This window comes from Bubalus kerabau, chromosome 1, assembly GCF_029407905.1.
Source record: "Bubalus kerabau isolate K-KA32 ecotype Philippines breed swamp buffalo chromosome 1, PCC_UOA_SB_1v2, whole genome shotgun sequence".
NCBI classification, from domain to species: Eukaryota; Metazoa; Chordata; class Mammalia; order Artiodactyla; family Bovidae; genus Bubalus; species Bubalus kerabau.
In genome coordinates this window covers 12665240-12692950 of record NC_073624.1, presented here as the reverse complement: position 1 = coordinate 12692950, position 27711 = coordinate 12665240, and the positions used below count along the sequence as shown (strand labels likewise).

Sequence of the window (27711 nt, the reverse complement as noted above, 5' to 3'; positions counted from 1 at the left end):
TGACAGACCGTAAGACAGACGTGGTCACCAACAAGCCCTGTTGGGGAAAAGTGTGAGGTCCGGAGTGGGAGACGCACATGGAAGAGTTTATCTTTCCAGGATGAAAGAATAAGAGCAGGAAATCCAACTTTGCTCAGAGGCCTGGAGACCTACAGCTTATTCAGCAAATGCTGAGAACACCCTCAGCGCTGCAGGAGGTGGTGCCAGAGAGCTCAGGCATGAGAGCAAGCTGACATTTGTGTAGCCCCTCAAGGATTTGTGCATTCACCTGTGTGTTTGTGCACATGGGGACCAAGTCTGCGGCATGTGTCCCGAGGGGAGGAAAGGGGGACTGCGAGCTTGTTCAGAGGCACGTGGGGACTTCCCAGATGGCCCTAGTGGTAAAGAATCTGCCTGCCAATGGAGGAGATACAGGTTCAGTCTCTGGGTGGGAAAGATCCCCTGGAGGAGGAAACGGCAACCCACTCCAGTATTCTTGCCTGGAAAATCCCATGGACAGAGAATCCTGGTGGGCTATAGTCCATGGGGTTGCAAAGAGTCGGACACGACTGAGTGAGCCTGCGTGTGTCTGGAGCCATGGCTAGCCGTGTGCCTTCTAGACACCACACATGTACTCTGAGCTGTGGGCTGTCACCCTCATGTTCAGTGCAAAGCCTGGCTGTTGTCTGTCAACAAATAGGAGGCCACAGACAGGAGAGACCATCTTCACATAGAAGGTGAAACAGTATCTTTCCACTGCATTTAGCGTCAGAGAGACAGGGGGTGGAGCTTCAGCAAGTGCTGATTTAGCTTCTGTTTCAGCACCAGCTGACCAGCAACCAAGACTACCGTTCACCCTTTCTCTCCTCTTCAGTTTCCCAGCAACCACGCAGACCCGAGTGGAGGGAAATAACTGGCATCACTCAGGTGAAAACCCCATGAGGCAAAGTCCGTTTTTCAACTTGGATAATTGTCTGTAGACTTGCTGGGGAATCCTCTTCCCCAGAGCGCAGACTGCTGGAGGAGCGCCTGTAATCATTTGGAGGCAATCACAGCGCCAGAAAGGGGAGCCAGGCCCAGCCATCGATGCCAGACAAGCCTCAAAGCGTGTAGCTCTGGTCTGGGTCACACCTTGCTTTTGAGGGCTGCGTTCACGACTCAAGATGAAGACACAAGCGCTCAGTGTGTGAGCTTCCCGGAATCTTTCCCAGCCAATGAGCTCTGTTCTGACCCTTTACCACCATGTCTGTGTCATCTTCTTCAGGTTCCCCTGACTCAGTGATGCAGTCGTGCATACATCCTTCTACAGGGATGGTAAATATTCATCTGTTTCCTATTCGGTGTGCAGAATGATTTAGGACCACAGATGGTGAAGCTAAGGCTTGGAGCTTGAACTGGGCTCATACGATTCTTTCTACCAGCCAGACAGAAGGGCTCAACTGCATTAGAAATCAGAAGTGGACAAGAAGAAGCATTCGGTGAGGGTCTCCACCTTCTCCTGGGAGTAGCCTCTGCAGTAGCAAACTCTGCAGAAATATGTGTGAAAGATGGGGACTTCCCTGGTGATCCAGCAGTTAAGACTTTGCCTTCTGATGCAAGGGGTGCAGGTTAGGTAGCTAGGATCCCACATGCCTTGAGGCCGAAAAAACAAAGCGAAAAACAGAAGCAATATTATAACAAATTAAAAAAAAATGGTCCACATTTTTAAAAAAATTTTTTAAGGAAAAAAGAGATTTGTGAAAGATGGACTCCCTCCTGGAAGGAAGGGACATCTTTTTTCTTTTGCTAGAGAAAGAAAAAAGATGTCTTTAGCAAAGAGTGGCCCAGGAGGCATGGATGAGGGTGGGGAGGAGAGGATGAGAAGAAGGATCATGTGGCTGAGTGAGTTACGGATGTGCTGAGGATGAGCTCACAGTTTCCAGGGTGAATATATTTCTCCAGAGGAACTTCCAAGGTAGCAATATGTGCAAAGGGGAAAAAAAAAGCATTGGGTCTGAAGTTAGCAAGTTTGAGTTTGAGTCCCATCTGAGACAGAGTTACCTTATTGCCTTGAGTAAGTTATTTACCATTTCTGAACCCATTTCCCACGTGCAAAATGGAATCAGAGAAACCTACAGCTTTGGGTACGGATGATTTATGTGAGTTGATCGTGGCCCTTGGGGATCGCACTGTTCAGTTCTCTCTCTTGGGAATTCTCTCAAAGGAACTCAGGCCTCTATGTCTCCGTCTAAGCCACTGGCTTAGTGATGGCCCAGAGCTCCCCATGGATTTATCGTTGGAATTTCCAACCAAGGTATCTCTAAGAAATAACATGTGAATAGCAGGGAAGCTCCTAAAATAAAAGTGAGGAGGAGAAGGAGGTATGTATAGGTGTAAAGGACTATGGAAGGTCGGACTGAGACAGGACTATCTGGGTGCAATGGAAAGAAGCCAGAGGCCAAGATCTGGCTTTAGTCCTGATTTCATCACTTACTAGTATGGTATTTCAACCAGTAAGTGATGAAATCAGGTATACTATAAGCTCAAACATGCTGCATTCTTCTTCTTCTTCTTTGACCAAGCCACATAGCCTGTGGGATCTCAGTTCCCCAAACAGGGATCAAACCCAGGCCCTGAGCAGTGAGAGCACAGAGTCCTAAACACTGAAGCAGCCCAGGTGCTGCATTATAACATAGACATCAGGTTTCAGGAACTGAGAAGGCAAGTCCTGGGGTTACAGGAGTTAGTATATTCTGACATCCCTGTAGTCTAGAAGAAGAACTGCTCTGGGACTTCCCTGGGGGTCCAGTGATTAAGAATCCACCTTCCAAAGCAGGGGACAGAGTTTCAACCCCCAGTTGGGAAACTAACATCCCACAAAACTGCAGGGCAACTGCGTAGCAACTAGAGAAGCCCATGCACTGCAGCAAAGACCCAGCGCAGTCAAAATCTAAAAAATAAATAAAAATGAAAGCAGAGTCTGAAGAGGGAAGCAGAATCCCAGGGTTTTCCTGGCCCTCACCCCTCCCCACCCCTGCATCCCCTTCAAGGACACCATTCAAGGTGTAAGAACAGAGGAGGAGTGAGAAGAGGAGGGCACAATATTGAGAGATGCAGAAAAGATCAGTCTTTTTCCTTTTTCTTTTTCGTTTTCCGAATTTCTCTGGAATTCACTATTTGGACTAGAAACTTGACCTTTAAAGTGTTAGCTTTCTTTTTTGGTGGAATATTTTTTTCTCCTAAATGGTATGCTCCGTGTTTTATTTCTCACCTTGTTCCCACATAATAAACACTTCAAGGCTCTGGTTCATTGAAGCAGTTGCATCCATCTCTCCGGAGGGCCAAACTTTAAGGAGAGAATCATGGGGCTGCCACCAGTTTTCATGACAAAATCCTGAAAGTGATTCAGCCTAATATCAAGGGTGATCGCCCCAGTGAAAGAGAGACTTCACATGCAGGGACCCTGGTCACCTCCCTTCTGCCTCAGCCAAGCTTCTACACTCTGGGTGCTCCTGTCTTGGTCTCCTGGAGAGAAAGAAGGGGTGGTAAGTGTCCATATCTGTGGTCTGGACCTTCACAGAGACATTCCCCTGAGGCTACTGGTACAGAATTGTCCTCTAGACTCACCTTTGGCTAAAGAACTACACAGCGTTTTGGGGATGTTCGCTCCTGGTGCTGCCTTGGTCCTCAAATGGTACCAATGGTACTGAGTGCTAAATGGATGCCATACTGTATCCTAAGCGTGCACAGTTCCCACTTTTGAAGGCTTACAGCGAAGTTGGAAGACAAATTATTGTTGATCAGTCATTAAGTCATGTCCGACTCTTTGTGATCCCTTGGACTATAGCATGCCAGGTTTGCCTGCACTTCACTATCTTCCAGAGTTTGCTCAAACTCATGTCCATTGAGTCGGTGATGCAAGGACTCAATCTTGGAAGACAAGACTCAAACTCAAAATAAGTGTGTACCTGTCAGTGGATGGATACATATCATGCAGGCAGTTGTGTTAAAGCTCCAAGGAGGGTGGGGTTACTCAGGACTGGGCTGGTCCAAGGAAGCTTCTTACACTTGAAATGGACCTTGGAGGAGGAGTCAGACCTGACCAACTGGAAAGGAAAATGTCTCGGAGGCAGTGAATAAGCTCTAATTGTAGCTGGAGCAGCTTTCATATGGTCTTATGACGTTGGACAAGATTTTGGAAGGCCTTGAATTCCGGAATTACAGTTTGCACTTTAGTCCGTAGGCACTGGCACGTAGACATTTCTGAGCAGGTGTAAAGGAATTTTACAAGGATGATCTGGTGGTAGTGGAGAAGATGGGGGCCTGCAGGTGCGGAGTCTGGAGTTGAGCGGCTAGTTAGAAAAGTTACAATAGTCCAGTGGAGCCTGTGGGACAGTGCGACATCCAGCTACTCTCAGCAACTGAGAGAGGGGGATCGGCACTCAATTATGTGAGCTTCTGTCTTTGAACAGTATTTTGCATGCAGTTCATTTGGCTTTAAAATGTCCAGGAATGCTTGTGGTTCTCCACTTTCTCTATAGTCTCCTGAGTGTCGTCCCCAGGAGAAGAATGGAAAAAGAAAACTGCACTGTTCCTTTAGGTAGTCTACTCTGCCCCTCTGAACTCCTAACTCTCATTTAACTAAGAGGATAAAATCTTACCTGCCTGGAGGAATACCTTGATGAAGTTTTTTAATTCAAGGAGTGAGTTTCCTTTAGGCTTTTTTGTTTTTTGACTTGTAATTTTTTCCTCAGAACCCTCCAACATCCACTCTCCCACCAAGCTCTGTCATCTTAGTCTGAGAACAACTGCTTGGGGTCACCCTGGGGGCCGTGTAACTCCCCTAGGGCCTCTTGGAGATGTGCTGGGAGAGGGGACTGCGGCTGAACGAAGGGGCCCTGGCTCCCGGACTCGGATGTCCACTCTAAGGCAGGAGCAGGGTCGCTGCAGGCCACGAAACGCCCCCGGACAAGCCTCCCCGCGCGCCCCTGCGCCCCGCGTGTGCCCAGTTCGACACCACTTGCGCTTTGGGAGCAAACCTGCTGGGTCTCTGTCCCGCGCAGAGTTTGGATCACAACTGCCCTCTACGCCCCAGGCACCCCATCTGCGGAGGTGCCGGGGAGTGACCAGCAAGGCGGGAGCAGCAGTCCCCTTCCCGCCGCTTCTCGGGGGCGGGGCCCACCTGTGCCCGGGGGCGGGGCCGGTCCGGGGGCGGGGCAGGTGGGCCGCGGGCGGGGGCGCGGGGCGGGGCGGCGCACCTGGGGAACCTCCTCATGGGCAGAGCGAGGGCTGGAGGCTGCAAGCCCGCAGCCGGCGTGGGCAGGAGCCGGGGGCCGGGGCGGGCGGCCGGGGCGCGGCGCTGAGCGGGCTGGCGGGAGGGCGGGCGGGCCGGGGGCGCGGGGCCATGGGGGGCCCCCGGGCCGCGAGGCTCCGGCTGCTCCTGCGCCCGGTCAAGCTGCTGCGGAGGCGCTTCCGGCTGCTGCTGCTGCTTGCCGTGGTGTCCGTGGGGCTCTGGACGCTTTATCTGGAACTGGCGGCGTCGGCCCAGGTCGGCGGGAACCCCCTGAACCGCAGTGAGTAGCGCCGGGGCGCAGGGTGGGGAGGGACAGGGCCGGCGGCCCCCGCCTGCAGGTCGTGCCCCCCATCGCGGACCGGGTGTCCACTCGCGGGGTCCCCAGGTGCCGGGCGCCGGCGGGACCCGGGCCACCCCGGCGGCGCTGGGCTCGCAGACCCGCTGCCAGAGACACGCGTCCATGCGGGCAGGGTCCATGTCCCTCTGGGTCCCTCGGCCGCCTCCGGCAGGCCGCGGACTCTTGTCTTCGGGGCCCAGACTTTTCTCCCCGCCGTGTCTCCTAGGCTCACTGGGTTCGCTCCCTAGCTGCGTTTTCGGGGCGGGTAGGGGGGAGTTCCTTACTTTAACGATAGGGCCGAGAGCCACCCGCCCTCTACCCCCTCCACCTTCCCACAGGCCACTCCCCTCCCAGCCCCTTCCTCTTCCTCCAGTCGCCCACCTCCCCAGAGTGGCTTCCTCTCCGGGTCCCGACCGACCGCGCACTGTCCCCCCACAGCGGGTTGTCGACAGTCCCCAGACCACCCTGCAGAATGGGCTGAACCCCGGACCCATGTCAGGGCGCAGTGGGCAGCTCCGTGGACCGGACGGTGGGTGGATTCCTACTCTTCCAAGGGAGCCAGAGCCACTTAATTTTTCTGTGCCTCGGCTTCTTCCTAGGAAAACGGGAGAGGATTGTCTTGAGAGAGAGCTTTGCTTCCACAGACATGGCTAGCCGAGGCGATTTTCAGTTTACTGACGGAGTGAAGTAAAAATCCTCAAAGTGTCAAGACTGTCTGAAAGGTCACTGTGATAGTTGGGATAAAGAGAATCTCCCAGAACTACCAGGTGTCCTTCCCGGGCCTGAAGGGTGTAGGTTTATAATCCCAGAATGTTGTCTGGAATTCTAGATAAACATCCCCCCCCTCCCCCCTCCACTGCATTCAGGAAACCAGAGGAGCGGCTGGTGAAGCTCTGCTGAGAAGATGCTCTGAGTTCTTGGGTCAGCTGCTCTTCCCCGGGTTGGGTGTGGTGCTTTGCCTCCTCTTGTGGCGAAAGACAGGGAATTACTCGGGTCAGTAATTGAGCCGCTTCAGGATCGAGATAGATACTTGTGGCAGAACCTCTGGCTCTGTGGCCGTGGAAATATTTCTGGCTGTGGTGAGGAGACTGGGGTTCCATCCCTGATTCTGCTGCTAACGGAGTTGGAGAATCCGGGAGCAGGTGGCTGCTGCTCAGGCCAAAGGGGGAAGTTGGTCCCTTTCCATTTGGGCACTCAGACTGGGTGATCTCCATGCCTGAGCATTGCTGGGGTCCGGGAGCTCCGCACAGTGTGAGGAAGGGTCTTCCCAGTCAGGTCCATGGCTCTAAGGAGGAGGGTGCTTCCCTCTGAAGACCAGTCTGCCGTCCCACAGCTGGTCTTCCCTCCCCAAGCCTAGCTCTTCCCCCTGAAGGACAGAGTGGATGGATACTCCCAGACCCATGGCCACTCAGAGCGACCCACGTGGGTGAGCCCAGGTGAAGTGTGGGTGGGTGGGAGGTCCGGGTGAGATCTATCTTCTCTCCTCCTTGGGACACCCCTTCTCAGTGTGGCCACCATCTTGTCAAATGTGGGAACCTGTGGGGTCCTCTGCACAGATCAGAACAGAGGGGAAGGCAGCTGCTTGGTGACCTGAGGTGAAGGGCCTCCCTTTCCCCTCCCCCACCTGTTTTCCTCAAGAGTGCTTTCTCCTCAGAGAGCTGGGGTGCCACAGTCATACTCTCTCACACCTGCTCCCGACCTCTGTCTCCTGTTGGCTGCCTCATCCTTCTCCATCCGTTAGTTCCTGGGTCTGTTTGTTTCCCCTTCTCGATGCACCATCACTCTCTACCTGGGTTTCCTTATTCTTTGTTTCCTTTTCCAAACTGACCCTTCTCCAGAGGAATGTCCCCAAGCTTCCTACTCCACAGTCAGCTTTCCACTCCTCTAACCCTTGTCTTTAAGGGTCCTTGGGGGTCCAAGCCTCCCCTCACCGACTCAATGGACAAGAGTTTGAGCAAACTCCGGGAGATGGTGAAGGACAGGGAAGCCTGGCGTGCTGCAATCCATAGGATCACAAAGAGTTGGACACGACTTAGCCACTGAACATCAAGCCTCTTTTCAGCCTCTTGGAACTCCTCCAGGCCACCTGCTGTTAGGGTGGCTTTTCATGCGGGGCTGTGCCATCATATTCTACTCTTTTCTTCTTCTTTTAAAAGTTATTTATTCATTTTTGGCTGTGCTGTTTTCATTGCTGCGTGAGGACTTTCTCTGTTTGTGATGAGCAGGGCCTACTCTGTAGTTGTGGTGCGTGGGCTTCTCCTTGCAGCGGCTTCTCTTGCTGCGGAGCATGGGCTCTAGGGCTAGGGGGCTCAGTAGTTGCGACTCTCAGGCTCTAGAGCACAAGCGCAGGCTCAACAGTTGTGGCTCCCGGGCTTAGTTGCTCCGGGACATGTGGGATCTTCCCAGACCAGGGATTGAACTCGTGTCCCCTGCATTGGCAGGCAGATTCTTATCAACTAAACCACCAGGGAAGTCCTCTTCTCTTTTCTGATTTCCTGTTGGAATGAGACTTTTAGACAGTGGCTGTGATTTCTGGCTCCCTGTCTCCCATCATTTGTCTTTAAGAAGCCGAGACACCAGGCATTAAAGTCTTCTCTTGTCTTCTAGGTCTTGCTCCCAGCTGTTCCTCTGGAGGGAGAGTGGGGGAGAAGGAGGACTTGGGAAGCAGAAGGGTGGGAAGAGGGCTGCAGGCCTTCCTCGCCATATACCCTGGCACGCAGCAGCAACCGGAACCCCATCTTGACCACCCTGCCTCCCTCTAGCAGTCCTGCCAACTCACCCCACCACCAGCCTTCCTGTCATCTGTAAGGCCAGCCTCCATTACAGGAACCTTTCATTTGCCTGTCCCTGTGTGGCTGCCGCCCTGATCTGGCGCTGGGAGAAGTGTGGGGAGAGATGGCAGTTAACAGACTCCAGGGTGGTAAGGTAATGACAGGGAGCATGCTTCCTGCTGCTTCTCAGAGTAACCCCATAGTTTGACATGGGCGATGTGCAGTTTGAGCTCCATATTAGAAAAAGATACAGCCACATGGGGAGTATCCAAAATCGTTCACAGATAGAAAAATGGGTCCCTTGAACAAAAGACAGAGAGCTGTTTACTTGCTCATTTAAACAAACATTTGTTCAGTACATAGCTCGAGCATTGCATCGTGCTCAGTCACTTAGATGTGGTGATGACTCCGTTATGGTTTCTGTCTCTCGAAGCTTTCCCTCTTGGAGGGCGGTTCGGGTGCATGTGTGAAAATAATCACGGTATGAGACAGCCATCGTGTTTTACGTGGATAGAACCTGCCCGTTGCTGTAACACTTGTGAAAATGAGACATGGCTCTTTGAACTAATAATTCTTGGAAGTGGTGACATTTCAGGAGAACTTGAGGAGTTGGTAAGACTTTAGCAGATGCAGAAAGAGAACGATGTTCCAGGCAGAGAGGTCAGCAGAAGCCCAGACCAAGAGTCAAGAAGTTCATGTTTGGGAGTGTTGGGCATCTGGGTTTGGTGAAGGAGAATGGTGCCAGATTAGGGAAGACTTTTAATAACCTTAAAGGGTGGTGTTTATTCAGTAGATAAGAGAAAACAGTTCAAAGTTTTAAAACTGAATGGGAGGAAAGGAAAGATAGTGAAACTGTTTAACAAGACTATACTTTTATATGGACGGTGGTGCTGGGTTGGGGTGGAAGTTTCCATGCTGTGGCTGCATTGGCCTTTAGCTGTTGGGTCATGGAGCTCCACTGGGGACAGGTCAGGGCTCTAGTGGGACATTCAGAGGGTTTGGGACAGTCACTATATACCAACATGTTCATAAATGTTCCAGTGTTTTGAGAACTGGCACAACTGTACTGGTGTGTACTGGCTGAAAGCAGCGCTGGGCACAGACGATTACTGGAAGTTAAGGAGTCCGTTCTGGCAGGTTTTAACGAGCCAGACCCATTTGTTCAGATTGGTTTAGCTTCGTCCTGCCCGAGGGCAGAGGTCTGGACTAGAATGGTTTCTAGGTTCTCTGATCTGTAACTGACCTGCTGCTGTGACCAACTTGATGCTGGAACCAAGCAGTCATCTCTGGGCACAGAGCCAGGGCCGAGCAGTCGTGCGTACCAGCCTCTTTCCAGATCTCGCAAGGCTGGGTCTGCAATGGCCCCATGTAAAGGCCCAGTTTACCTGCCGAACAACCCAGAGTGTCCACAAGCTCAGGAATTCATTGGCTTCCACCACCTGAAACCTAAAACACCTCTCTCTGGCTGGCCTTGCAACTCCTAACGGACTCTGAGCAGACTGAAGAGCTACAGCCACAGAGGTCAGGCTGGCCCCGCAGCTTCTGGGGTCACCACAGCCATTCCGACTTGGAAGGGATGCAAACCCTCCAGTCATGGAGGTAACTCAGGGTATAAGAGTAATCTGAGACACAGACTGGGAGAGAGGGAGAAGCAGGAGAGACAGATGTGTGGGCTGAGCCAGGATGCTGAGACTCGGAGCAGCAGAGGCAAGTGGGGAGGGAAACCCAGCTGCTCCGTGGCTCCTTGTGGCCCCTGGAACCTGTCCACGCCACCCCAGGCTGGGCTGTCCCTCTGGCTCCTGGAGCCTCTGGCTCCTGTCCCTCTGTCCTCCTTATGTTGTAGGACACAAGTCCTCTGTCTCTTTATGCTGCCATTCTGGCCATCCAGCTGCCGCGTGCAACTTCAGATCAGTATCCAGTTCAGGGAAAATACTGGGCACTCAGATACCTCCTGGGTATGGATGGTAAGCTCTGAATTTCCAAGCACCCGATATTTTCCACTGGCAGATACTTTGTTTATCAGTGATGGATCCAAGAATAGAACCTAGGAATTCTTGTTCCTCGTTCCATAATACATACAAACAACAATAGCCTTTAAATGCAAACGAAAGGATAAGAATGACGCCTTCAGTGCTTTTTTATTAGAAGTGTGTTTCCTTTGGACCAGCACGGTCTGCAGCAGGCCTGGGGGAAGCAAGAACAACGACTCAGCTGTGACCACTCCTTTCCCTGGGTTCTGTAGTCCTCTTTGACGTGGGCACAGAGTCTTGGCAGCCTGGCAGGCCCTGCTCTCCTCCTGCCAACCTGAGACCCTCAGGTGGGCTGAGGCCCCGGTTGGTGGTTCTGCGGATGCTGACTGTGTCCTGGGAGTCATGTGTCCAAGCAGCATGAGATCTTTGCAGTGGCCACTCCTGTGCTGGCTTGCAGAGGGGCTGGGCTGCCTGCAGTAGTTTTCCAGGCCCCAGAGGCTGGCCTTGCCCTCCAGCCTGGGCTTTATGGAGCGGAGCAGAGCAGCCGCCAGGACAGGGCTTGCTTTGGAACGGGGCCTGGAGGCTGCTCTTGGACTTGGCCTCTCACCGCCTGCTTCTCCACTGAGTTCCACCAGTCTCAGGGCCTTCCCTTTAAACTTCCACGAGCACATTTCATTCTATCCGAGGATGATGAGGCATCAGCTAGGCCAAGCACACGTTCTGAGCTTTCAGACAACCCTCCTCGGACCTTGTGACCCACAGTTAATGGGTTTAAATATTATCTGATATGAAAAGGACCACTGGAAGAGCCAAGAGCAGTTTGGACAGGGTATATAAAGGCCGTTGGGCCGAACCTGTCAGTGCATCTGAGCAAAGCATGATGGATACATCTTTACGTTTCTACAGACTCTTAGGTTCCTACAAGTGCTGCATTGTGTTAGAAGTACCCATGAGATGAGCAGAAATGAATATTTTAAAAATATATTTATTTATTTGGCTGCACAGGGTCTTAGTTAGGCATGTGGGATATTTGATCTTAGTTGTGACTTGCAGATCTAGTTCCGGACCAGGGATTGAACCTGGGTCCTCTGCATTGGCTTGGAGTCTTAGCCACTGGACCACCAGGGAAGTCATGAATTTTTTTTTAATCTCTGTAATATTTTAGTATATGATTAATTTTTTATGCTAAACTTTTAAATTTCTTAACTATTGACCAACTTTTTTAGAAAATAAGCATGTGAATTGTCCATGTGGTCCCTGTTTTGTTTTACCTTTCATGGAAGTATATTTCATGTACAGAAAAATGCACATGTAAGGAAGCAGCATGATGAATCTCCACAGACTGAACATACCTGTGTAAGGAACACTCCAAGGAAGAAACAACTTGACCAGTGCTTGTTGTCACTACCATAAGCATAGATTAATTTTTATACTTTATGGAAATGAATCACAAAGTGTATGATTTATTTTTTAAATAGTATTTCCTTATGATTATAAAAATAATACATGTTCATTATACCAGATAATGGCTGTGTGCCTGGACCATATTCAATTCAGTTCAGTTCAGTTCAGTCGCTCAGTTGTGTCCGACTCTTTGCGACCCCATGAATCACAGCACTCCAGGCCTCCCTGTCCATCACCAACTCCCAGAGTCTACCCAAACCCATGTCCATCGAGTCAGTGATGCCATCCAGCCATCTCATCCTCTGTCATCCCCTTCTCCTCCTGCCCCTAATCCCTCCCAGCATTAGGGTCTTTTCCAATGAGTCAACTCTTCGCATGAGATGGCCAAAGTATTGGAGTTTCAGCTTCAATATCAGTCTTTCCAATTAATACCCAGGACTGATCTCCTTTAAGATGGACTGGTTGGATCTTCTTGCAGTCCAAGGGACTCTCAAGAGTCTTCACCAACACCACAGTTCAAAAGCATAAATTCTTCAGCGCTCAGCTTTCTTCACCGTCCAACTCTCACATCCATACATGACTACTGGAAAAACCATAGCCTTGACTAGACGGACCTTTGCTGGACCATATTAACTCCTATAAAATTATCTTTTTGTGCATCGAGCTCTCCACACAACCGATCCAGTAACTTAAGGAGGGACCAAGGAAGACCAGAACCTCAGTGCTATGCGTATAGCCCTGAGAGATTCTCCAAGGATGGGATTGAGAGCCATCCAGAAATGTTTCTTCTGGTCTTTATTTTTTTCTTCCCGTTTTAGAGATATAATTGAAATGTTAAATTGTACATCTAATGGGCTTCCCTGGTGGCTCAGTAGTAAAGAATCCTCCTGCAGTGCAGGTGACCTGGGTCGGGAAGATCCCTTGGAGTAGGAAATGGCAACCCACTCCAGTATTCTTGCCTGGAAATTCCATGGACAGAGGAGCCTGGCAGGCTGTAGTCCATGGGATTGCAGAAGAGTGGGACATGACTTAGCGGCTAAACAACAACAACACAACATAATGATTTGATATATGTATATGTTGCAAAATGAGTACTACACTAAGTTCAGTTAACATCCATCATCACATAATTACAATTTTTTTTTCTTGTGATGAGATCTTTTCTTCTGGTCTTGATCATTGAAATAGCCATGCTCTCTTGAGCAATCCATTCATTTTCCTTTTTATTGGCCATGTAAGTTGTACTACTACTCAGGTTTCTCCCTTTGTGTTGGTTACTAGAAAGCTTCAGCTTTTGGATCATTTGGAAAAACATGTAAAAGATTTTATGAACTGGATTTTGGCATCAATTTTGTGCCTATGTCTTTTCATTTTTTTCCCCACAACTACTCTAATTTATGTCATCTTATCTTCTGTGGTACTTGAAAACCACAAAAAACTTCAGTTTTTTTCTAGACTAAATCAGGGCATAAAGAAATCAGTAAATCAATGGGATATATAAAAATATGAAGAAGAAACTAACCATCACCTGTAACCTCACTGCTTTGACATATAGATTGTTGAAAAGAAAAAATAAAATATAATAGCTATGATAACCAGGTGCTTGATTCTGGAAAGAATTCTAGATTAAAACCCCCCAGAACCTGAAAAATTGTTTTCTTTTCTTTTTTAATGTATTTAGGTATTGGAAAATTGAATGACATTTAAAAATAAATTCTTGGGCTTCCCTGGCAGTCCAGTGGTTAAGATTCTGTGTTACCAATGCAGGGGACACGGGTTTAACTTCTGGTTTGGGAACTAAGATACTACATGCTGTGTGGAGTGGTCAAAAAATAAAAATTAAAATTGGTGCAAAAAAAGAAACTCCCGACAAACAAAAAAATCAATAATTAAAAAAAATAAATTCTCACCTCCTTATATATGAAGAAAATATCAAAAGCTTGAAATTTACTAGCAAATGCTGGGACCTGAGTGACTGTCTTTGACATAAATGTAAGGAATTTAATAAAGCTTGGGGCACCACTGACAATACTAATAAAACAACGCAGGGGACTGGACAGGAAGGCCGAGAATCTCAAGTCAGTCCTGTGGGTTCAGCCCCACCCCCTGAGGCCAGTCCAAGGAAGAGCTGTGGCTTCTTCTGGATGTCACAGACATCAGCGGTCCAGCGCCTTTACTCACATGAGAAAACAGGCCTGGGGAGGAGGTGGTATCTGCCTCCTACCCATTTCTTCTCTTCTTTTAAACTGTTCTTGGGAGTTCCCTGGTGGTCCAGTGGTGAGTTAGGACTCATTGCTTTTATTGCCAGGATCCAGGTTTGATCCCTGGTGAGGGAACTGAGATCCTTCAAGTGATCAAAGGTGGAAGTGTGCTTTATGGCACCAAGACCGGGAAACAGGGCCCAGGGTGGGAAAAGGAGAAGGGAGGATGAGGGAATAGAGAAATGGCATTCCAGGCAGACCAAGGGTTTTATACAGGCAGAGCTCAGAGATACTGCGAGTTTAGATCCAGACCCCTGAAATAAAGCAAATATTGCAAGAAAGTGACCCACACAAAGGTTTTGGTTTCCTAGTGCACGTAACAGTTGAATGTATGCTTAGTTAACTGCACCTGACTCTTTGTGACCCCTTGGACTGTAGCCCGCCAGGTTCCTCTGTCCATGGAATTCTCCAGGCAAGAATACTGGAGTGGGTTTCCATTTTCTACTCCAATGTAACAGTTATGTTTACACTATACTGTAGTCTATCCTGAGAAATCTGTATGCAGGTCAAGAAGCAACAGTTAGAACCAGACATGGAACAACAGACTGGTTCCAAATTGTCAAAGGAGTACCTCAAGGCTATATATTGTCACCCTGCTTATTTAACATATATGCAGAGTACATCATGTGAAATGTTGGGCTGGATGAAGCACAAGCTGGAATCAAGATTGCCAAGAGAAATATCAATAACCTCAGATATGTAGATGACACCACCCTTATGGCAGAAAGTGAAGAGGAACTAAAGAGTCTCTTGATAAAAGTAAAAGAGGAGGGTGAAGAAGCTGGCTTAAAACTCAACATTCAAAAAATGAAGATCATGGCATCTGGTCTCATCACTTCATGGCAAATAGATAGGGAAACAATGGAAACAGTGACAGACTTTATTTTCTTGGGCTCCAAAATCACTACATATGTTGACTGAAGCCATGAAATTAAAAGACACTTGCTCCTTGGAAGAAAAGCTATGACCAACCATGTATTAAAAAGCAGAGACATTACTTTATTGACAAAAGTCCATCTAGTCAAAGGTATGGTTTTCCCAGTAGTCATGTATGGATGTGAGGGTTGGACCATAAAGAAAGCTGAGTGCTGAAGAATTGATGCTTCTGAACTGTGGTGTTGGAGAAGACTATTGAGAGTCTCATGGACTGCAAGGAGATCCATCCAGTCCATCCTAAAGGAAATCAACCCTGAATATTTATTGGAAGGACTGATGCTGAAGCTGAAACTCCAATACTTTGTCCATCTGAATGTGAAGAACTGACTCCTTGGAAAAGATCCTGATGCTGGGAAAGATTGAGGGCAGGAGGAGAAGGGGTCAACAGAGGATGAGATGGTTGGCATCACCAACTTGATGGACATGAGTTTGAGTGAGCTCTGGGAGTTGGTGATGGATGGGGACATGGTAATGGCATGCTGCAGTCGATGGGGTCGCAAAGAGTTGGACATGACTGATGACTGACCTGAACTGAAGTGCACAGTAGCATTATGTGTAAAAACCCCTACCTATATAGCTTAATTAAAAATACTTTATTGGTTGAATTCAGGAGGAAAAAAAAAGAAAGAAATTTTACTAGGCAAAAAGTGCTGTGACTTCTCTGGCGGTCCAGTAGTTAAGACTCCATGCTTTTACTGCATGGGACCAGATCCCTGGTCTAAGAAATAAAATCCTACATGCCATGTGACATAACCAAAAAAAAAAAAATGCTAACCATCATCTGAGTCTCTAGTGAGTCATAATTTTTTTGCAATAGTAGCATCATTTAAAAAAAAGTAACATCAAAGATCACTGATCAGAGATCACCATAACAAGTAAAATAATAATGATAAAGGTTGAAATACTTCAGGAATTACCAAAATGTGACATAGAGACACAGAGGGAGCAAACGCTGTTGGAAAAATGGTGCCGACAGACTGGCTCAACACCCAACAAAGTTGCCATAAACCTTCAATTTGTAAAAAAATGCAATATCTGCAAACTGCACTAAGCAAGTTATGCCTGTATAAATGCTCAGGAAATTGAGTGAGGTGTAGTTTTCAATTCTTTTCTTTTGCAAATCTTGAATGGCTACAAAGGTGATTTATTTTAAAACGTAAGTAAAAATATTTCTGGAGTATTTACTTTTCTGGGGGGCTGCTGACTGGGATAAAAAGTATGGATAATTCTTGGGAAAACATATGGAATTTGAAGACAGGGCAGAGTTCGTATCCAAGCTTTATCCCTCACCTGTTGCAGGACTTTGGATAAAGTGTTTATTCCTTCTCAAGCCTCCGATGCTTCGTCTGGATAATGGGCTTCTGTGACCTCCCTGCAGAGCTGTTATGATTAAGTAAGACTCAGTGACCCTCACACATGTTAAGTGCCCAGTAAGACTCAACATAAGCCCAGCACGTGTCAGGAGCTCAGAGAGTGTGGGTTCCCTTCTCTTCCCCTTTGGAGTTCACAGTCTGATGGCAGTTAGGGGAAGGCTGGGTGGGAGTGTGTGGACATGGTCCTCAGCCAGCCCCTTTGCTGCCGCCCATCCAGCTTCTCAGCCCACGACACAGCCATGCCGAGAACGCTTCGCCATTGCCAGACCATGCATGTCTGCACCTGCCACCACCTCCTTCCACCAGTCTTCTTTTTTTGATGGTTGGTGCCGCCTCCCTCTTTCCATGTGCACCGATGGGGCAGGGTGGGTTAGGAGTCAAGGATTTTGTTGAGAAGGAGAGCCATCTGGGGGTTGGACCAGGGCACCAAAGCTCAGCAGTTGGGCAACATGGCCCAACTGCCTGCCCCCGAGCACGCTCAGAGGATGTCCGGGACTCGGAGGAAGCAACACTGGACTTTATCTCTGTTTTAATCCAAGCTTTGAAGCTGACTTACCACAGGTGCTTTCACAGGTCCTCTGTCTCTTGAGGGCTTCAGTTGGGTAATCTTGCGTTCAGTGAGGTGCTTGTTTCAGGGGCAGGCTTGGAACCTCTCTTGGGTCACTGGCCAGGGGGCCAGTCCATCCTTGGCCTTCAGGTCTTCAAGACTCAGTTGCCTGGTGGAGGGGTGGTCGCTGTCCCAGTGCTTCTGGCCATTTGGCCTCCAAGGTCACCCGTGATAACATGGCCTCCACACAAGCAGTTGCTTCAGAGATTAAAGGCCTCTCTGCTGAGATCTCCTTACAAATCCTCTGATCCTCTCCTTTCCACCCTTCCTGCCAACCAGGGTCCAAATGGATGTGTGCAGGCCTGTACACATGCATGCCCCCCCCACCTGCCAGCTGGTGTCCAGATCCCTCATCACCACCTCTGAGCCAAAGATTGGCAGGGGGAGCAAGGACATGGAGGCAGTCCTGGGGAGTCAGGGTGAACTCTCAGCCCTGGGTCCTCTTTTGTTATATCAGCTGAGCAGAACACTGGGAGTACATCTCAGGTGAAGGACTTCCAGCAGCAGAAGGAGGGGAAGTTGGACAGACACAAAGCAGGGCTAGAAAATTAGAATGGGAAGTGGAGGCAGAGGCATCTACCCCATTTTTTAAATTTGATTCAGTGACTGTTTTTCATATCTGTGAGTTTTATTTGGTTCTAGTTCTGATTTGGTTTCTTTTGTAAAATTGTTCTTCTAGGGACTTCTCTGGTGGTCCAGTGGTTGAGACTTTGCCTTCCAATGCAGGGGGTACAGGTTTGATCCCTGGTAGGGAAGCTGAGATCCCACATATCTCATGTGTGATCAAAAAAAATAAAAAATAAAAAACATAAAACAGAAACAACATTGAAACAAATTCAGTAAAGACTTCAAAATACTGGAGTGGGTTGCCATTTCCTCCTCCAGGGAATCTTCCTGACCCAGGGATCAAACCCACATCTCCTACATTGCAGGCGAATTCTTTACCCACTGAGCCGGCTGGGGAGCTATATAGTACTGCTCTGTAATAGGTCTACAATATTTTTCACACAAATAATACATAAAAGGCAAGCACACAAAAAAATTTTTTTCATCTTTAATCTTACAGTACGGTACCTTGCAAAGTACAATAGTTCAGTACAACACCTGGCATACAGGGGCTGGCATCAAGTAACCAGGCACAAAGAGTTACTGACTGGAGAAGGGAGAGGAGGTGGGAGATGGTGGAGCTGAAGGACCATCAGTGACAGGAGATGGAGGGCAAGCTGCCCGACATTGATGGAATGCGCATTCATGTCTTCGAAAGTTCACAACTTGACGGCTCATATGTAGGGACTTTACTGTAATGGCTGTTTTTCCCTCATCGCAAACTTGGATCCTGAAACCAGGATGAGGGGAGGATATCCTACAGACAGCCCCATGGGAATGAACCTCTGCCCCTCCCCCGCTGCACATTTTGTGCTCCGTTAGCATACTTATCAGAGGCTGCCTTGCCTCTGAGTTATTTCTGTCCATCTGTCTTCCTCCATGAGATTGAATTTCTCGAGTGCCAGACCTGGGCACTTTCCCCTGTCTCCTTTGTGCAGAGACTTTAAATCTTTTGTGGCTTGTGTACACTTGCAAGAATCTGGGAAAGGACCTGGAGACCCTCTCCCCAGAAATGTGTCTGCCCCTCATATTTTGAGTGCTATTTATGGGAGGTGCACAGGCCCCTGGCCCCTCTCCATAGATCCCTAGTTGAGAACTCTGCCTGAGTGCCTTGCCTGATACCTGTACGTGACAAGTTCTCAGACTCTGGTTGGCTTGGAGACATCCTCCCAGTTAAATCCGCCTATAAGAGAGTTGGACCATAAAGAAGGCTGAGCGCTGAAGAATTAATGCTTTCAGACTGTGGTGTGGACTCTTGAGAGTCCCTTGAACCACATGGAGGAAATCAACCCTGAATATTCATTGGAAGAACTGATGCTGAAGCTGAAGCTCCAATACTTTGGCCACCTGATGAGACGAGGTGACTCATTGGAAAAGACCCTAATGCTGGGAAAGATTGAGGGCAAGAGGAGAAGAGGGTGGCAGAGTATGAGATGGCTGGATGGCATCACTGACTCAATGGCCATCAGTTTGAGCAAACTTCTGGAGATAACGAAGGACGGGGAGGCCTGGCATGCTGCAGTCCATGGGCCTCAAAGAGATGGACATGAGTTAGTCACTGAACAACAATAACCCTAGTTGCAGAGACACATGTCAGCGGTAGAAAGAGAGCCAGGAAGCAGCCCTGCTGCTGGGAGATGCGAGGGAGCATGTATAAACTCTGGGACTGAGCACCCGAGAGCAGTAGCTTCACTGAGTGAAGAAAACAGCTGGGCCTCCTCTCCCCCTTGGACTCTTTTTTTTGGATGTGCTGGGTCTTCATTGCAGTGTGTGGGCATCTCTTGTTGTGGAGCACAGACTCTAGAGCACCTGGGCTCTCTAGTTGTGGCGCCCAAGCTTAGTTGCCCCAACGTGTAAGGGATATTAGTTCCCCGACCGGGGATCAAACCCGCATCCCCTGCATTGGAAGGCAGATGCTTAACCACTGGATCGCAGGGAAGTCCCTTCCCTTAGACTCTTGACTGCTGCTCTCTAGGCTCATGCTACCCTTCTGCCTGCTGGTCTTTCAGCCGCATCCTTTCCCTGAGCCTTCCTTGTCGTTTCGGTACCAACTGACCTCACCCTTTCTGGAATGTCCATTGAACTATCAGAAACTCACAGCTGATGCTTTTCTTTGATTCCTTTCCTTCGTCTGGCTTGGTCTTGTGAATGCTGGCTTAGGTTGTCAAAGAAGCCGGAGGTGGCTCTGAAGTGTCTGGGTACCGCAGTTGGCTTCTTGCTCCCCATGAGCATGGATGGATCCTGGGACAAGGCAGGTGGTCAGGTTAGAATTCAGCCCACACAGCCTTCATCAGGCCCAGCTCTCCTCCCTGTGGGCACTGCTATCCCTCTGCCTTCTGAAGTTGCTGTGGTGTCCTGCATGCCCCCTGCCAGTGTCTTTACTTCTCCTCCCTCCCTTCCTCCCTCCCTCCTTCCCGTCCTTCCTTCCTTCTGATTAAGAGCAAGTCTCTGATGTCAGACTACCCAAGTTTAAATCCACGAGCAGATGACTGAGCCTCAATGTGCCCAATTCCTAATCTATAAAATGGGAATATTAAGAGTAGTACCCACATCATTGGGTTTTGTTGTGACAATTAAGAGAAATAACACATATAAAGTACTAAGAACAGTTCCTGATACATAACACTTATTAAATGTTAGCTGCTATTGTTTTTGTCACTTGATCAGCTTGTAAAGCCCCTTTGCCTCTCTTTTGATTGGTTTTGGGTGCATTCTCTCACATATCATAAAGAGTCCTAGGATAGGAATGGACCTCAGAGATTTTTCAGTTCTGAAATGGAAAATGTTCGGGGTCAGTGGCACACATCTCCAGTAGAACATGAAATTCTTTTCCTGAGCCCAGATGCAGACTCAGAATCTTTCTCAACACAGCTCGCCAGACTGTCACTGCAAGCTGATTGGAGTTGCTTCTTAGTGTAATGTTTGCCCAGCCTTACTGATTTTACCAGGGCTTCCCAGGTGACTCAGTGGTAAGGAGCCAATGCAGGAGATGTGGGCTCGATCCCTGGGTCGGGAAGATCCCTTGGAGAAGGAAATAATAACCCACGCCAGTATTCTTGCTGGGAAATCCCACAGACAGAAGAGCCTGGATGGCTACAGTCCATGGAGTCACAAAGAGTAGAACGCGACTGAGCAACTGAACAGCTGATTTTATAGTGAAGGATTTAAGACTGAGAGTGTTTACAGCCCAAGGACCAGTGCTGGGTCCAGAACTCCTGGTGCTCACCCAATGCTCTCACCATCCTTTTTGTTTGCTGAAAAGCTTCCTTTTATTTTAAAAATAATTTATTTATTTACTTATTTTTGGCTGGGTTGGGTCTTCGTTGCTTTGCATGTGCTTTCTCTAGCTGTGGCGATCATGGGCTCAGTAGTTGTGGTGCATGGGCTTCATTGCTCCACCATACGTGGGGTCTTCCCAGTCCTGGGGTCGAACCCATGTCCCCGTGTTGACAGACAGATTCTTAACCACTGGGCCACCGGGGAAGTCGAGTAACTTCCTTTTAATATCTGGGGTTCATGCGGTCCTTTTTCCCCCCGATGTGCACCAAGTATATATATATATATATATATATATATATATATATATATATATATATATAAAATTGGTTCTCAGATCTGTTTATCTTTTCTTGCTAATCAACTTGCTTTGAAGTTATTGCTGGGGGTGGTCATGTGCCCAACTCAGAGGCTGTTGTGGGTGATCTGTGGCTTTTCTGAACTTTATCCAGTGACGCTGTATGTTGATACTCTACTGTTACCTGAAAGTCAGCTGCCAGGAAGTTCCTTTTGATGGTGAATTCTCATATTGCAAAGGACGGTCAAGACATGATGTGACATTCCTGATCCAGTAGGTCCCTTTGTCCCCTGCACCCTCCCGTTCTCAGAACAGAGCCCATTCGGTTAAAGAAGCAGAGTTTTAAAAACAAAAAGGAGCAAGTGGAATTATGATTTCCTATCTCACCTCCTTGAGTTGAGGAGGGACGGGAATAGGAATACATAGATGAAGCTGATTTTTAACATTTTGTTTAGTTATTTATGTTTGGCTGTGCTGGGTCTTCGTTGCTGTGCGGGCTTCTCTCTACTCTATAGCTGTAGTGCACGGGTTTGTTGTTGCAGTGGCGTCTCTTGTTGCAAAGCACAGGCCTAAGGCAACTGGGCTTCGGTAGTTGCAACTCCTGGCTTCTGGAGCACAGACTCAGTATCGTGGCACAAGGCCTTAGCTGCTCTGCAGCATGTGGGATCTTCCCGGATCAGGGGTTGAACCCATGTCTCCTGCATTTGCAGGTGGATTCCTTACCACTGAGGTATCAGGGAAGCCCAAATCAGAAGAAACTGGAGCCCTTGAATCATGAAAGTCTTTGGTAGGAAAGTATGTAACAAGTTTTAAAAAAGATGTTACTTCTTTCTTTTCTGTAGAAAGATCCTAGCTGATGCGGGCTGATATTTTCATAATCCTAATTTTAGGATTATAGAACTGGCAATTCTTTGTGATGTTAAAAGATGAAATGGATGACAAATTGAAGAAAACATTGCAGATAGGTAGCAATAAGTGGGGTCAAACACCTTTGAAAGAGTTCAGAGAGGAGATAGAAAAAATAATACTCAAGCTTGATTTAGTATGTTGAATAAGAATTCAACTTTATTCTGATGTGTGAAAATTGAGGAGATATTTTCAAAGGGGACATTTTACAATAGTGAAGCTTTAATTATATACTTAGGAAATACTACCTGTTTTGGGGCAACTTTGATGGAAGAGAGCGCTATTCAATTGGAAGTTGATATTTACCAATTTGAGGAAAAGAAATGGGCACACTGCCCACAGTGCTTGTTGATATAAAAGTTAGTGGGGGGTTTGATTTCTGGGAAATGAAAATATAGTGTCATATTTTTAGGGAAACAACCATAAAATTCTTTTGGCACCCCTTACAGACCCAAAGTCATTTTCTGTTAGTTTAACAAGATAAACATATATTGTACATAACTTGGTTTGCTTCAGTGATTATGCTTGGTATATTTAGACATTGGAAAGCTTGAAAGGCAGGGAAAAAACCCCTAAAGTTGTTTCTTCTAAAACCAAGAAAAAAAAAAAATCTCCCAAAAAAGGTTATTTTTTTTTTATACATTTCTTCTCCTTTATGTTTCTGAGAAGGTCTGGAAAGTTCTAGAGTGGTGAACACTTTCCCTAACTGGCAGGGCACTCATGAATGGGTCACATGGGGGATGCAGTGGCCGCCCCACAGAACAATGGCCCTTGTTTCACTGGGTACCTTCCTCCGGGAGCTTGGAGCTGCTCCGGCCGCAGGCTAACTTTAGGACCAGAGGCTGCCCCTTCTCTTGAATGAAGATCGGTCCTTCCCACCTGTTGGGGAAGGTGTCCTCGGCTGCAGCCTGTGGGTGGGGGCCAGGTGGCGGGACATTTGCTTGCTGGGCCCTGGAGTTAACGGGGAAGACGGCGTCTCCTTTATTAGAGAAGAAGGGAGGAAGAGGTGCCTGGCACAGAGACCCACGAGGCCTGTGAAGGGTTCTGACTCTCAGAACAGGTGAGAGGTGTGGATGGGTCAGGAGTCTATGGTTCAGACTTTCTCCAGGGGTAGCTCAGCTTCTGCTCGGGATCTTTGGCTGTGCCTTAAGGGTGTCACCATCCTTTCCTGCCCAGACCTGTTCCCTCCACCAGCTGATGGATGCTTCCTGAACTGCCAGAGCTGGGGGCGGGGGGAGCAGGACATGGAATCTGGTCTTCAGGAAAAGGGGCTGCAACTGTGGCGGGGCAGGCATCATACTGCTAAGGAGAAGGTGAGCAGGGGTGTCAGGTGCAGAAGGGAGGCCTCACGTGCTTGGCCAAGGAGCGGGAGGTCACTGCTGAGTGGGATGATCGATTGGGTGTGTCCTAGCGGAAGAAGGAAAGGAGAAGCCGTGTTATAGAACCAGAGTGTCTGGGCTGGACAAGGACCTGGGGGGCGGGACCCTGGGCTGGAGTCAGGGGACCTGGGTTCCAGCCTCAGTTCTGAGGTGAACTGGCTCTGTGATGTTGAGCGAGTCGGTTCCACCCTGGGCCTCAGTTTCTTGTTTTGCAAGTAGGGCAGACTCGGCTCTTTGGTCCACGAGATGCCCTCTTGCTCTGGCATTGTTCCCAAAGGATGCGGTGTTTGCACCAGCACTGGGGATTCCGCACTGGAAGTGGCTGGAGAAAGACTGGGGAGCTGGAAGGGGCCTGGACTCAGATCCATCTCCACTCCCTTCCCAGCCCTGTGATCCTGCCTTCCCAGGCAGACAAGGCTGGGAGCGCGCTGGGTCCTGCTCCCTCTCTGGAGACAGTGGCCGTCCCCTGCCTCCCCTCCTGCATTCTCTCCCACTTCCCCGGGTAGGGGTGATGAGGAAGGGGTGAGGCTGGGTGAGCCCTGGGCAATGATGCTTTAGGAGGTGGTCTTGGAAGCCCCTGGCTGGAGAGGTTCCGTGACCCTGAGGGCCTTTCACAGGCCCTGGTGACCGCGGGCATCTCTCTCGTGGCCCACCTCCTGCTCTGCACTGCTGTCCGGGCCCCACCTCAGAGCCTCACCCTGCCATTCTCCGCCTTGGCCCAGCCCTCACTAAGTGCCTCTGTGTGCTCCGCCCGGGGAGGCAGGCCTGCTGCCCGGGATCTGCCGCTTGTTTTGGCCAATCCAGCCACAGGCTCCCCGACCAGACCGTCAGAAGCCGGGGACCTGGGGTGGGGGTCTCGGGGTCTCTGGCTTGGGCTCTGCCTTGAGAGGTACCCTTTCCCAAGAAGGGGGTGGGTACTTCTGGACTCCCCCTCCCAGGGTCCAGGCTTAGATCAGCAGACACAGTGAACATCCCATCCCTGAGGGTTCTGTGTGATGGGAACAGTGTCCCCGACCCCACAGGACTGTGCTGGTCAGTTGAGGCCCTGGCACGTTTATCAGGAAAGCGTGTGTTCCTCTCCTTGTGGGCCTCCAGTGCAAGTCAGGGTGGACGCAGTGGTGCCCACGAGGAGAGGCCGAGGTTGCACACATTTGCTCAGCCCGGTGGGGGATGGGGGTGCCCACTGGGGATGAGGACCCTGCCCTGGGCTGTCGCCCCACCCCCCTCGCTGTCCCCGTGATTACCTCACCACAGGATCCGCCTGCCAGAGCGAGCTCAGAGCCGCCTGGGTGGAGAGCAGGAGGCTAATTTTAGACCTGGAGACTCCCTGCCAACAGCTGCGGCCGCCGGCCCGCGGGGAGCCCTGGACACGGCCCTCCAGGTTTGCTCTCTCAGCAGCAGGGACCACTGGAGCAGGGACAAGAGTTCCTCTGCACAGGGGTAGGATCTGAAACCATGGCCTTCTCCAAGTCTTCCTTTCTCCTCCTTGCCTTCAGATAGCTCAGTCCCTGGGACGTCCCTGGTGGTCCAGTGGCTGAGACTCGGTGCTTCCACTGTTGGGGGCTGGGGTTCAATTCTGGATCAGGGAGCTAGATCCCAAATGCTGCAACTAAAGATCTCATAGGCCTGGAGGAAGATCAAAGATCCCTCGTGCCTCAAGTAAGACTCAGCGCAGCTGAATACTTTTTTTTTTGCGATGAAATGGAGGATCATTCAGTCCTCCATCTCTTTCTAGGTCACTCTGTACCCCAGAACCTACTGATGGGCACCTGTATTGTGGGCCAGTGGGCCTCTGAGTGGGGCATAATGGGGCAACGTGGAGAAGAGAGAGAACCCCCAAACTGTCCTGATCTTGGGCTAAGTCTAGCCTCCCTCTCGCCACCAACCTAATAGTCTACTATTGTGCTTCTCAATCTTTTTCCTATGAAAGTGTTAGTCACTCAGTCATTTCTGACTCTTTGTGACCCCATGGACTGTAGCCCACCAGGCTTCTCTGTCCATGGAATTCTCCAGGCAAGAATACTGGAGTGCGTTGCCATTCCATTCTCCGTTTTTCTTTTCCTATGGGCTCATATCAAAAATGATGGGAAAATGTATTTGCATTACATGTGGGATAAAGAGAGAAGCATATTTGTGGTTGAGCTCCTGCTGCCCCAGGAACCCAAGGGGTTGACACTAGGCAGGCACCTGTGTCACCCACGCGAAGTCCACTAGCGGCCAGGACACAGGGGTTGGAAGCTGTGAGGTCATCTCCAGCTTGTTCAGTCCCAGCCCTGGGAGACAGCTGCTGGGTTCACCGATGACTTAGGCTGGAAGGGAGGCCAAGGAGCAAGGAAACTGTGGACTAGAGAAGCTTGCCCAAGGTTAAACAGACGAAAATTTGTTTACTTACTTTTGGCCATGCTGTGTGGCATGCAGGATCTTAGTTCCCCAACCAGGGATCAAACCCAGGCCCCTTGTAGTGGGAGCCCATTGTCTTAACCACTGGACCACCAGGAAAGTACCCAGATGAGAATTTTAAAAGCCAGTTTTGGTTCTAGTTCTGCTAGGACATTCCTTCATTTATCCAATATTTATAGAATAAGGTTCAACATTCTGGGGATACAAAGATGAAAAATAGTTGCTGGGACACAATCTATTTTGCTTTAAAGAAAATCAAGGGAAAAACAACAGCAACAAAAAGATAACTGTTTTTTCCACCATCATGTTGGCAAAACTTAAAGATTTTGACCTTCAAAGTGAAAATCAAGGAAACCTGCAGGAAGGTGGTTATTTTGTGGGGGGAGACGAACAGAGGCACAAAGTGCTTCACAGGAATTGATTATGTCTATTTCTTTGGTAGAATGATGGACACATGGGTGTTAACTCTTTAAACCATTTCTGAAAGTGAAAGTTGCTCAGTCCTGTCCAACTCTTTGTGACCCTATGAACTACACACTCCATTGAATTCTCCAGGCCTGAATACTGGAGTGGGTAGAACTTCCCTTCTCCAGCAGATCTTCCCGAGCCAGGAATCCAACAGAAAAGAGGTCTCCTGTGTTACAGGTGGATTCTTTACCAACTGAGCTATCAGGGAAGCCCCTGATCTCTATCCCTTTATATGTATGATATGATTCTTACAAAAAATTGAAACAATACAGGGAGTTTAGATAAATGTTTAGAGAGTTAGGTAAGGAGGAGAGAGACAGGTAAATGTTATCACCCAGCAGGTGAGGAGTGCTTGTGCGGAGCTCTTGTAATAAGAGCCCACTGTGTGTATGTTGCACCAAGCTCATTCAGTGTTCACAATTGCTGAGTAGGGGATGGGAGCCTTTATACAGATTCCACTTTATGGGTGAGAAAACTGAAGTTCACAGAGGTTACTTACCTTGTTCAGGGCTCCATGGCCAATCCTCTTCGCAGTCAAGTTTGAGTGCAGATATCCTAGCCATTCCTTGGGTTGATTTCTTAGTTGGCCTGTGGGGTTGGGTGGAGATTGGAAAGATGGATAATCTCAATCTCTCTAAGCTCGTGCTCCCAGTGTAGGAAATGGAACTCATTTTGCTGGGTGCTCCTTCTTGTGCAAATAATTTGACTATAAAAGCACTGTATCAGGGTAAAGCTGACATTTATTGAGAACTAAAGCTGTGCCAGCTGCTTCTCTAGCGGTACCTCCTCTGATCTTCCGGCTCCCCTCTCCCTGCCCCTTCCCCCACCCAGAGCAACACATGATTCCTATTTTACCAAGCAGTCCGCTTGGCGGCTCAGACTGTAAAGAATCTGCCTGCAATGAGGGAGACGTGGGTTTGATCCCTGGGTCAGGAAGATCCCCTGGAAAAGGGCATGGCAATCCACTCCAGTATTCTTGCCTGGAGAATCCTATGGACAGAGGAGCCTGGCAGGATACAGTTTATAGGGTCCCAAAGAGTCAGACAGGACTAAGCGATTACACTTTCACTTTTTTTCTGCCTCCTTCTCATCATTCCTCTTAAATCTCTCTTCTCCCTGCCTTCTCTAGGGGGAGCAGCTTCAATTTTGCTGTGACATCCATTCTGGAGCTGAGTTACTGGGGATCTGAAGCTCTGTCATTAGCCCACCCCCTAAGCTAGCACTGCTGTCTTTTTGGCTTACGCCAACTTCCATGGTTATCTGTGGGGAGGGACCGTCACCCTCAGCTGAGAAGGTGGAGCTTTCGAAGTCCTCAGTCTATCCCAGTGGTTCTCAATCTGGCTGCACAGTTGAATCACCTGGGAGCCTGAAGCACTGAAGTGAGGCCTTGACCGCACCTCAAGTCAATCAGCTTGGGAAGGCGTGGGGCCTGAGCTTCAGCTTTCCAGGTGAGTCTAAAGAGCAGCCA

General features: G+C 49.1%; 1 protein-coding gene across 1 annotated transcript in view; it reads left to right on the top strand.

The window, feature by feature from the left end:
- Positions 1–5362: 5362 nt before the first annotated feature.
- The window catches only part of B4GALNT3 (beta-1,4-N-acetyl-galactosaminyltransferase 3), a 95449-nt gene continuing 73100 nt past the window's right edge, over positions 5363–27711 (top strand). Inside the window, exon 1 of the mRNA XM_055568333.1 lies at positions 5363–5531. Within this exon, the coding sequence (XP_055424308.1) occupies positions 5363–5531 (169 nt within the window). The remainder of the gene's footprint in view (positions 5532–27711) is intronic.